The sequence below is a fragment of the Leuciscus leuciscus genome (genome assembly GCF_965113295.1).
Source record: "Leuciscus leuciscus genome assembly, chromosome: 13".
Classification (NCBI taxonomy): Eukaryota; Metazoa; Chordata; class Actinopteri; order Cypriniformes; family Leuciscidae; genus Leuciscus; species Leuciscus leuciscus.
In genome coordinates, this window is record NC_138737.1 from 12510555 (window position 1) to 12523380 (window position 12826).

The following is a 12826-nucleotide window of genomic DNA, read 5'->3' on the forward strand; positions in this document are numbered from 1 at the left end:
GGTTAATTGCTGCTATTTTATCTTATTTGACAGCATTTAGGAACAAAATATTTGGAAATAGTTTGTGGGGAAAATGATATAAATATATAATATAATTAATTGTATTATCTATTTTTTTTTTTACTTAATTTTCTTTAAAAATGTCTCAGTATAATATAAATTGGTTTTAATACATTTATTTGTATACATTTTATAGCTATGTTTATATTTAATAAATCTGTTGCTCATCATTAGATCACTGACACACATTTTAGGAGATTCTGAAACATATCAGACATTTAGCACACTTTTAGCCAAAGCAACATACCATGCATTCAAGCAAGACATTTTTTCAATACGTTTAAACCCATGACCTTGATGTTGCTAGTGCCATGAGACCAATTCAGCTACAAGAAAATGTGTTTACAAAGCCAAGTAATTGAAGAGTGTGAGGGTTAATACTTAGAAAGTAAATGTCTTTGAAAACAACATTGAAGTCTGCTTTTAGCATCTAGCTGTTAAAGGACAATCACACATCTAATTAATATTGGAGTTCAATTTATGAAAACTTAGTGAGTCACAGAGCAGAACGAAGCCTAAAGCAAAAATCACTAGACTGGAAAATGGTGTTGGAAATAGGGACATTACAAAGAGTGCCGTAAAACCCAATCTACTGTAGTGAGTCCTAAGATCTAATAAGAGAGTCTTTAAGGTAAAGAAGTTGTGTAAATTGTGTCGAGCACGCATACTCTTTCTATGATGCAGAAATCACGCACTTTGATTGAGATTATCCAATGTGGCTGATTTCTCTCTCCTTTTTTCTGCTCTCCAGTTCCATGGTTGCTTGGAGACCTGGAGGAATGCTGGGATGTAGAATGTGGATCCTCTTCATCCTTGTACATTTCACAATGGATCTGTCTCTGTGTGCACCAGCGGGCCAGGGGCTTACCCTCAAACTACTGCCCAGATCAGTGCCCCGCCGGCAGCCGCACCCTCTGCCCACTCGGGACACGCTCAACGGCCAGCACTTGAGGACTCTGGGTGTCTTTCTTCATGGTGTTCCCCCTCCCTTGCCATCACTAGGTAACCATGGGGAGCTGGGAGGCACCAAACTGTGGGGGCGGAAAAAACGCCGGTCTCTCCAAAAACGACAACTTTGTTTGGAGTGTAAATGGACCCCCTCCGACAAAGAGAAGTTGGTTGCACTACCGGAGGGGAGTAAATCTGATTTAAATCTGCATTTATCTCGCTCACGGAGGCAGCTGAAAGGGGACGGCTATGACTCCCTGGAGGGGAGGACCACAACAGTGGCAGGATTTATTGACTGGGGCCCTACAGGGGCAGACGAGGTGATTGAGGAGGAGGCGAAGGTGACACCGAACACCACCGTCACCTCTTTAGCCCCCTCCACCACCACAGTTACCATAACTAGCACTACCACACGCAGCCCCCAAAGGACGTATGCGGTGATTACAACCGTGCATCCTAAGAGGCACAGCACCACACAGCCAAGCAACTCCAGAGTGACTGCCAAACCACCGAAACCTTTTGGGGACCCACCAGGTAGGACATAAATCTGAATGGCAACTGTTATACTTTTTCTTTTCTGTTTTCATGTAGCTTTTTTTTTCTAATCAGTGTAAGATATTTAATCAGCTTTTGGTGAAACAGAGATGGTTTAAGGTCATTCATGAACATGGCACAGAGGTTCTTGGATCACAAACCATAATGCAGTGCATCAAAAACACTGTGTGGGTTCTTTGAAAAACTGTGGGTGGAAAATACTCACGAAGCTGTAATTGGCACACAACTGCCCGGTTATTTACAGCAAAGAAGGTGGTTGAATTGTCGAAGGGCCAAGAGCGTGCAGCTAGCTAGCTTTTTTTTGTGTGAAAATATTGGCTTAAAATTTTAATTTGGTGTGAAACACCTCAGCTGCTGTATAATTATGGAAAACAAGCAAATAGGCAAAAATAACACAATGTACTGGTGTTGCAATTTGGTCATTTTGGTTATTAGGCTAATGGGAATGTTGTGTCCAAGTAGAGATTATCAAGATTACCAAGTAGTAGCAGGACGAATATAGAGGAAAGATGACAATCCAGTGTTGGCTCTTTTTATTTTTTTGTCTGAATGTGAATTGAGATTAAATTTATAATGAATTGGCCACTCATAGCATGAAGAATCGGAATAACAGGAAAAGGATTTTGTAATGACATTCTGACAAATACAGTGTTCTTCCATGCTAGTCTATAAAATGAAAGTTGTGTTCAGTGATTTTTTCTCACACGCACGCACACACGCACGCACGCACGCACGCACGCACGCACACACACACACACTCTCTCTCTCTCTCTCTCTCTCTCTCACACACACACACACACACACACACTTAACAAATTATTATATATTTTATATTATAATATATAAATTATTATATTTAATATATAATTATATATTTTATTTAAACACTACCGTTTTATATTTTTGAAAGATGTCTCTTATGCTCGTCAAGTCTGCATTTCTTTAATTAAAATCATAGAAAGCTGAATTTTCTGCATCATCATTCCAGTCTTCAGTGTCACATGATCCTTCAGAAATCAATCTGATATGAAGATTTGCTGTTCAAGAAACATTTCTGATTGGGATCAATGTTGAAACAGTTGTGTTCCTTAATTTTGTAGAAACCTTGAAGCTTTTTATACTTCAGGATACTTTGATGAATAGAAGTAAAAAAAAAACAGCATTTATTTGAAAAAGATTTTTTGTCTCAATGTAAAAGTCTGCCACTTTTGATAAATGTTCTGAAAAAAAAAAAGTAATTTCTTATGAAAAAAGAAAATTAATTTTGAACGGTAGTATATACCAGTTCGGTCCTAGAGAACAACTCTCCTGTTCAGAGTTTAGCTCCAACCCTAATCAAACACACCTGAACAAGCTAATCAATGTCTTTAGGATTACTATGGCTGAGTCGCAATTCGCATACTATCCGTCCTAAATAGTATGCGAAACTAGAATTAGTACGTCCCAAATCATAGTATGCTGAAATGAGTATTCCAAAGATACCCGGATGGTCTACTATTTCCGGTTAGAATTCGAAGTGCAGATCAATGCACACTCTAACGGCTAATATTGCCCACAACCCATTGCGTGCGGGAGGGAGGAGCTTTGTGGTGATGGTGGTGATGTAAACATGGCAGCCGGATGCAGCAGCGGAGATGTGCACTCAGTTTTTAAGTGTAAGAATTCACATTTTTAACCCTAATTAAAGTTATATTTAACCACACTGACTTATTTGTAGTAATACTGTGGCTGTACAAATGTTAACTTTATCAGTCCAACTAAAGAAACATGGTTACTACACTTTTACTATAGTAAAAGCATGGTTCATTTTCATCGGGGTATTTTTGAGTATTATACATAAGTATAAAATTAAGTATAAAATACGTTAAACAATAGTTATACTATAAACTTTAAATATTTTAACTCAGAAAATAAGTAGCTTTCGTTACACACATTGCACATGAACGTCAGAACCAGCAGCCTCACAAACGACCTGCGTTTGGTTGATCTACGACGACGCCCTGCTTCACACATTGTAAATGTATTGTGGAAAAAATGATGAGGAAAAAAAGATGGGAATAGTAAATAAAATTATATTGGACATATAAGAATGAATGAAATGTAAAATGTTTTGTTAACAGTCGCGGTGTGCGTAACTAGGCAACCACGTTCTCGTTCACGTTGCATGACGTCATCGAAGTATGTCCCAGAACATGCATACTCTTTTGCTACACACTCAAAAGTATGTACTTTTTCCTCACAAAAAAAGTACATACTTTTAGGTCGTAGTATAATTAGGCGAATTGGGACTCAGCCCATGGCTATAGTTTTTTTTTTGGAGCCAAACTCTGCAGGACAGAAGCTCTCTAGGACCAAACTTGCCTACCCCTGGTATAAACAGTTTTTTTTTTATTTTTTTTTTTTATGTTGCCTATTTAGTCTTTGCACATGCAGAGGCAGCAACAGGGATTTTATGCACTTCTAGTGTTACATTTATCATTTTTGCCTCCATTGCATAATCTAGAGTAGATATCATGTCCCTGGCATGACAGAGTAGCCTACATATGTTAACCTCAGTATCTGTCAGCTGTATTTGTGTATGCTGGGATGATTATTCTAGTCTCTGTCCTAGAAAGATGATGATTGGCATTAGCTCTCATGTATGCCATTAGGCGGCAATCTGTCCTGTCTGTTTGGTATTGCACAGTATTAGGCTAGTCATCCATTCAATGCAAAGTCCTCTGATGTGTTCCATAAATCTGTGCAAAAGGGGGGAATGTCTTGACACTTTCTACAAATTGGCTTGACTCTAGCTGTGTTTGCCGTGCATTGGATCTGTTATAGCCTGCAAAGTGGGCAAAAGTTTAATGCACACTTAAGTTTACACAAGAGCGTGGATCAGTGGCATACATAATAAAAGACAGATAGCATGACCCCACATTGATGATTTTCAGAAAAAATATGTTTTAATCCCTTAATTCTACACTACTGTGGAGTTATTAATCTTCACACGTTTTGCACATTAGCATGTCATAGATTATATTAGCTGCAAAGGATATTAACAATAAAGACTCCCATAAAATTAGATTCATGGTGAGTAATATACAAGCGAGAATAGTTTTACGACTCCCCTGAATGGAAACTTACATACATCCATGCATGTCGAATTATATTTCAGCACAAAGGTCAAACTCCAATCAAATGTCAAGGCCTCATTAACCATAGGAATGATTAGCAAAATGAAGTCAATCTGGAGTGACGACAGCAGTGTCATTACATCTAAAGGCCAGCGCAAGGTTTCTCTTAATCTCTAAAGTGCTGTTCCAATAATCCTCTCTGCCTTTCTTCTTCTTCATTTCGTCTGATCTTTATAAAGGCGAGGTCAAATATCAATCGCACCTGACAGTCCACAACCACCCAGTCTAACAGACTAATGGGACATTGTAGGATAATTTCAAATGTATGTCTCATATATTCAATTCATTTCAATTCACATTTATTTGTATAGTACTTTTCACAATACAAATCGTTTCAAAGCAGCTTTACAGAAAATGCATGAGTCTATGTGTAATAAAAAAACAAAACAAGCTTTTATCCCACTATGCTACAAGTGTGTAATTAGTGGCATAAAATGGAATTACAATGTATTAAAAGGCCTGACTGGCCTGGACATAATATAACAATGGGAGAGTGTTTGAAACGTGTTAATTATTTGTTATTTTTGCATTATTTATTTATCATTAATTATTTTTGGCTGGCCTGATTGCTGATGCCCTATCTGGCCAGTGCTGTAGGCTATTACTGTATCATCTCATGTTTGTTGGCCGGGCAAACGTAAAACATTTGGTTTTCTAGAGTGCATTAAATATATTTGTTGCAAATTCAGCTGACTTAAATATTAGGCTGGCTATTGAGATTTTGAAATAGCTAAAATAGTATTCAATTAGGATCAATTAAATATATATATATATATATATATATATATATATATAAAATTCATGTTGTATTTTTTTGTAAAGATGTTAAATATAAAAAAATAATGACACAAAAACATGGCTAAAAATAAAATATATAATTTTTGTGGTGAAAATGTTGACATGGCAAGTTAAAATCTCAACTGCTGGGCAGACCAGTAGAAAAAAAAAGAGCTATTGTACCAGTGTTACCTTATATAAATATTTTGCCTGATATAAATCATTTATATAAAAAGTGGATGTAAATATGCTGGTTAATGCTGGTTATTTGTGCTTTGTGGGAACCCTGAGGTAGTGGCTCACGTTCGAGAACTGTCACAGTTTGTACAGTAAGCAGTTTAATCTAATATTTGCCGCTAAATTAATTTGACTGGTTTGTGTTTTTTTATTTTACATTTTTATGCTCCTGGGTTTATAAGCAAGTGTAATGGGTTCCTACAGACAATACTGCAGTGTTTTTGCATATTTGAATCATCTGGTGAATAGGAAGAATAGCGGTGTTAATTGCAGTTTTAATACAACTGAGGCGTGAAAATTGAATAATTTGTTTGCTGCACACAGTCCGTATAGCTCTTTTTTAAGTTCTATTTTGCCATGGGGGAAAAAAAAAATGGTAAGTCACTCGTCAGTGACTCCAACAAATAACAAGCAACCTGAGAATATTAAAACTTAATGGAACTGCAGATGGAAAAAAAGAGCTGGCTGATAAATAAATCCCTGAACACAATCATTCACTCTGTTCTACGCTGTCCACATGGAAAGAGTAGTAAAAACATCAAATGCTGCATGGTGTCTCTTGAAGGTCTTATATTTCTCTCAAATGTCAAGTGCATTATGTAGTATGCTGCCTTGGCATGTCTTTCATATATATACATATAATAGTATGAAAGTGAGTTCTATGTAGTGCCCTTAAGGCATGCCATAATTATCCATCTCTGTCGAGCTACAGCCGAAACTGATGAAACGAAATACCTATCAAGGTGAAATCTCACCGCTTCCTCATTCAGCGAGCATCCCGGGTAAATTTAGCCCTTCGTAAACACCTGGACCAGTACTAAACTGCTTCTGACATATAGAGTAATGGGGGGAAAATAAGCAATGGGCTTTGAATACAAAGCTCTGGAGCATTAGACATGCATACGAGCGGGTGTTCAGCTGAGTTTATGTCAGAGGAACGGGAGTGCATGGAGGTCAGTGTAACTGTTCACATGCCAGATTTAAATCCAGGACTTCAACAGCATCAAATCCTTTCATTATGGCATTATAGATGTTTTACCATTGCTGAAAATGTTGTTCTCATTTACTCACCTTTTGTTCCAAACCTGAAGGATTATCTATCTTCTGTGGAACACAAAAGACGACATAAAAAAAAAAAAAAAAGTTTGTCCATGCAGTGTAGTTCAATGGGGTCTAAAACAACATTTGAACTTTTGGAGTTTGTGATTATGGTACACTTTAGTTTAAATTCACATTCTCACTATTAGCATGCTTATTACTGGGATATTGGCTGTTTATTATATTAATACCGTATTCTGCATGACCATATTCTACATCCCTTAATCCTACTCAATACCGAAACTTAACAACTACCTTACTAACTATTAATAAGCGGTATTACGAGTTTATTGAGTCAAAAGTCCCATTTAAAAGTTAGTTAACGCTGAGAATTGGACCCTAATCTAAAGTGTGACCATATAGTGCCTGTAGCTCAAACAGTAGAGCCTTGACAACGCCAAGGTCATGGGTTCGATTCCCAGGGAAAGCAAGAACTGATAAGAATGTAAAATGTGTACTATGAAATGCAATGCAAGTTGCTTTGGATAAAACATTTGCCAAATGCATAAATGTAAATAGTGAATTTACTTATGTAACCAGGGACAACAGCTAGTTTCTATCCATTTTATTATATCAAAAAGAGCAGCTTGGACATTCTGCAAAATACCTAGTTTTTGATCCACACACAAAAAAAAAAAAGTAATTTAGGTTTGGAACAAATATATGATGACAGAAATTATTTATTGGATGAAATATCTCATAAATTTTCTTTTAATAGCGGTCATCTAAGACAGTCTAGAAACCCTTCACTCAGTTTAATGATGAACTATATCAAGCTTTTCCCCAAGGACCATTGCTTCTTAACTGTGTGCAATGCGTCAAGTACGAGCTTCTCTCCATCAGCTCATTGCTGACTAGACTATAATCTAGAGTCTCGTATTATTCCTGCTGGTGACAGCCTTGACTTTGCGGGTCTGTTGATACAGCACAAGGCAGATTTTATCGCTGCAGACCAAACATGATTCAGCTGTTTACCCATCAGTTTGTCTGTGTGTGTTTGTGATTGTGTATGTGCATTCAGAGAGGTCAAGGTGTGGCTGGTTAGCTTAGTCCAGTTAGTCCCTGTTTGTAGGGACCGTAACTACACCATCTTGTTAGACCATCTTTTTTCCATGATGGCCAACCCAAAGAAGCAATTTTTATTTATTTATTTATTTTTGCAAGCAACATTTACATAGACAAATAATTAATTATTTTGCTCATTGTATATATGGAAAAGTGGAAAGTAAGTGAATTAGAAGTCAGCACCCATGAGCAAAGATGTCATATTTCAAGTGGCATACTTCCAGGGGTCATGTACCTGCTGAGATGAATAGAAATTCTAACAAATTGCTTTCTCCTGGTTTTATAAATGTGCATACCTGCGTATGTGTGTGTCCTTTGTCTCCATCTAAGATGCTAGCATTAACATGAAGATCACAGATGGAGCCGTCAGGTTAACAACGTGCGCGAGTTGATTAAAATGCCTTACAGTCCTGCTGTTCAGCACTGCATGCTTGTTATCACGTCCCCAGGCTCAAAGGTTAATTGAACATTTAATAGGGAAAAGTCAAAATTATGCATTTATCCAAGCCATCTTGTGCTTAAAAGTTAATGGTTGGAAAAAATATATGTTTAGTTAATTTTGTGAAATTATGTTGTGATATACAAATAACTCCTAATAACATTCTGCTCAATGAAAAGTGTTCAATGATAAAATAAGATGTATAATAATTACTGGAGAGCTGGAAATATCATTTCCATGTTCCACTCAAATACATTTTCTCATCTAATCCACACCTAATCCTTCTTTTGTAGATGAACAACAGTAAGTTCGATTTTACTGAGGGGAAATACTTTATCTGACCTGGGTCAGTTGTAGTTGTAATTGTTTGTTACTTTTCAAAGGAATGTGTTACAATATTGCATATCTCATTATAAATAGTAACTAATTTAGCATTTATGTTTTTATTATTATATATATATATATTATATTTTTTTTTTTTGGTGTTTTTCACCTCGACATAACTAATCGAACGGGACTAGTTGTCCAGGGTGACTTTATTTACTTTGCAAATTTAATCCCATTCGAATCTGCCAAGTTTGTGTTTTTCTCACACAACCTCTGTAAAAATTCTAGAGCAAATTACAGTACCTACTATTTTTCGGCAAACCAACGGTCCTCTGAGAAGTCTAATCCTGTCCGAATGCGAATGTCCAACGCTATCTCACGACCAATTCGTACGAATTCGTACGAATGATAAAAAGTTGGCTAATTCGTACTAATTCGTACGACCTCACTCGTACGAATTTGTACGATTTGTCTAAACCCACGTGATGGGTAGGTTTAGGGGCGGGGTCAGGGGTAGGTCATTCGTATGAATTCATACGAATTGGCAAATTCGTAAAATATGTACGATTTTGCAAAAATTCGTAATTCGTACGAGTCAGGTCGTATGAATTCGTACGAATAAGCCACCTCGTAGAATTTGTACGTTTTCCCGTGAGATCGGGTTGGAATGTCTGTGGTTGCTGATGTTGTATTATCCTAACGCTTCTCCTCAGGTGTTTTTTGACTTGCCCGAGCTACCGTTTGCCCTCAAATCTTCGACAGAAATGTAAATCAAATCATCGCTGAAACTGTGAAGGACTGCCCAAGTGCCCATTTTAATATCAGTGTCATGTAAGAGTAGGATAGGCTACTTGCCTAGATTTCTCTGCTCATTTATGCAAGTTTATCATAAACAGCCACTGCTATAAACTCTATAGGGTTTTTATAATACATTAAAATTATATCAACAAATAATAAATGAAAAGATATATGTGATGTATGCAAGTACAGCACATGACCTTCTGTAATACCCACATCTAAAACACACACTCCCACCTCTGTAATAAACACAGACATGTTTGTCCCGTCCGAATCGGTACATGAAATCATAGAAGTAAAGTCGAGTGATAAGAACTGTAACTCAAAGTCGTTTAGACAACTAGCCTCTTCTGAATAGGGCTATAGTTTGTAAGAAATGATATAGAGTATAGGCTATACTGAAAAGATATGATTTCATTCAGACATGATATTTTAAAAAGACCAACAGTATGATTGTGTTTAGTTTGACTGCAATCAAACTCTTAAAGTGCATGTCAACGTACTGTCTGATAAACGTGACACACACACTCACTAGAATTATAATACCCATAATTCTCAGATACTATAGCTCTTCAGTTTCTCCCACCATGGGGCATAGTGATGTTTTTAATTGTGTTTGTCAGTAAATAAGTCAAATAAATATTAAAGTCATGTGAACAACTTAATTGAAAAAAGATATGGTGTAAATGTAACACAAAAAGTAGCATTACTTATTAGGTTAATGACAAAATATGTTTAAAAAATTGTCAATATTGTCAAAAATAACAATAGTTATATCAATCAATCAAACTTTATTTCTATAGCACTTTACAGCAGCCACCAGGTGTCCAAAGTGCTTCACATCAAGTACAACTAAACAAACACCACATTTAACAACAAAGAAACAGAAATAAGAAGAAAACATGAAACATGAAGCATAAAAACAGTAAGCTATATATGGTTACTTAAAATCATCAGAAGAAAGAGTAGAATTGTCAAACCACCACTGTGTATTAAAAGCCATTTTAAACAAATAAGTTTTAAGTTTTGTTTTAAAAAGTACGAGATCTGTTACAGTACGAATGTCCGGGGGGAGCTTATTCCAGAGTTTAGGGCCAGCAACAGCGAAGGCCCTATCGCCCCACTGTTTATACCTCGACTTCGGGACCTGTAAAGTCCGTTGATCAGAAGACCGCAACCGCCGATTTTGTCCACCAAGAGTTAAGAGCTCAGACAGGTAGTCAGGAGCAAGCCCATTTACAACTTTAAAAACAGATATCTATAGAATCTTAAAATCAACCTTAAAACGCACCGGAAGCCAGTGTAACGTAGCTAAAACTGGAGTGATATGTGCGCTTTTAGGTGTACATGTTAAAAAACGAGCAGCAGCATTTCGTACAAGTTGAAGGCGAGAAAGAGATGTTTGACTCAGACCAACATAAAGAGCATTACAATAGTCAAGCCTTGAACTAATAAAGGCATGTAAAGCCTTTTCCAAGTCGCGTCTATTGAGAAAAGGCTTAACTTTAGCCAAAAGACGCAGTTGGAAAAAGCTCATTTTGACTACATTGCTAATTTGTTTATCGAATTTCATGCCGCAATAGAAAATCACTCCCAAATTTCTAACAGTTTGCTTGGCACACGAAGTCAAAGCTCCCAAACTTAAAACTGGACTAACTGACATGCATTTTGTATTGAAGATAATGCATTCAGTTTTATCTTCGTTCAACTTGAGGAAGTTCTGAGAAAGCCAGAGCTTAATATGATCGATGCAATTATGCAGACGGTTTAATGCAATACTGTCATTTGATTTCATAGGCAGATAAATTTGTAAATCATCTGCATAGCAATGAAATGACAGATTATACTCGTTTATTATAGCCCCTAGTGGCAACATGTACAAAGAAAATAATCTAATCGCTCTGTCGCTCTGTTATAGATATACACGACTTTACAGAAGACAACAAAATAAACGTTAAATTAAACAACAAATATGTTAAATGCCCTTTTACCTCCATTCACACTACTTTAAACATATTACGTCCAATGATCTTCCATTGTGCCACTCAACCCTGGACGTTATTATTCTGAAAGAAAGACATCATTTTAGGCCTACCAGATGACCTAGTATTGCAGCCGCATGCAGGGTTTGTGAGATGTTTTAAGGTGCACTGACTTAGGTAAATTGCTATAGTCATTGCTTTCAGTTTGATGTGTTCCAGTTTTATTAAAAGGCGACATTTTCCTTGTCAAAGGTGTGCTAAATTCACTCACAAGTCCTTAGGGATGTGTCTTACCTGCATTGTAATACATGAACTATAATATTTTAGAAGTGCTGTCTTTCTCAAAATTGTTCATCCAATAGGACCGTTCGGTTTCACTGAGGTAAACCTTTAAAGATGTGATAAGCTCACATGGCTGCTCTGACAGACAGCTGTGAAGTAGTTCCATCCAGGACAACTTCATTATCTGTTAAGTAATACAATCATAGAGTCTACTTTGACCACCCCTCCCTCCCGCACTGTACAGAGCTATTGGATTATACAGGAGAGCCTTTGACACTGGGAAAAGGCATTTAGAATAATTGCTTTGGATTTTTTTTTTCTCTCTTTGCTCTATTTCTCTCGGCCTTCTTGCAGTAAGGGTTTGGGAACGTTGTAGCTCAGTGGAAGTTAAGTGAGATTGACACCTTGACATCTACGTTAATTGGCAATCGTGAACCATCAGCAGGTGCGATGAGAGTTTTCCAGCGATCAGGTGGGGCGTGTGGGAGGACAACAAACGGAGCCAGGGGGACAAGGTTAACACCAGGAGGAGGAAAAGACTTCAAACACTTTCTCCCCTCTACCTCTACAGCTCCAATGCATTACAAATTAGAGCTGGATATTTGCAGTTTGTGGGTGTCGGTTGGTTTGCAAAGATTTTTTTATCCAGCCTGTTTCCACAAATGAATGAGAGAAGGGCACACAGCAGGAGTCAACAGCTCTGCGAACAGAAAGCTGATGCAATCAAACGTAAATGTAGCTTGATTCACAAAGAGCTCAAGGATGTAACTGATAGAGATTTAGTCATTCTCACTGGTCTGCGAGAGGAGAACTGGTGCAGAAATAACAGTTTTTTAAATAATGTACTGTGCAAATAAGGTTTACACATGAGAAAGCCTGTACTTGTATTACTATTCCTATTATTGCCCATGAATAAGTTACGATTCCATTCATAAGTGGAACCCTCTCATTCACATCCATTTTTCGGTCTACACACTTTAAAAACTTTTAAAGAAGTAATATTCAGTGGCCATGAAGCACATTCTGTTCCTCTGCTGAATTATAAAGGATCATTCTAGAACTGTGGGTTTTCTGTGTTACAT

General features: G+C 37.1%; 1 protein-coding gene across 1 annotated transcript in view; it reads left to right on the top strand.

The window, feature by feature from the left end:
- The window catches only part of ajap1 (adherens junctions associated protein 1), a 55056-nt gene that overhangs the window by 24822 nt on the left and 17408 nt on the right, over window positions 1-12826 (top strand). Inside the window, exon 2 of the mRNA XM_082187483.1 lies at window positions 812-1542. Within this exon, the coding sequence (XP_082043609.1) occupies window positions 812-1542 (731 nt within the window). The remainder of the gene's footprint in view (window positions 1-811; window positions 1543-12826) is intronic.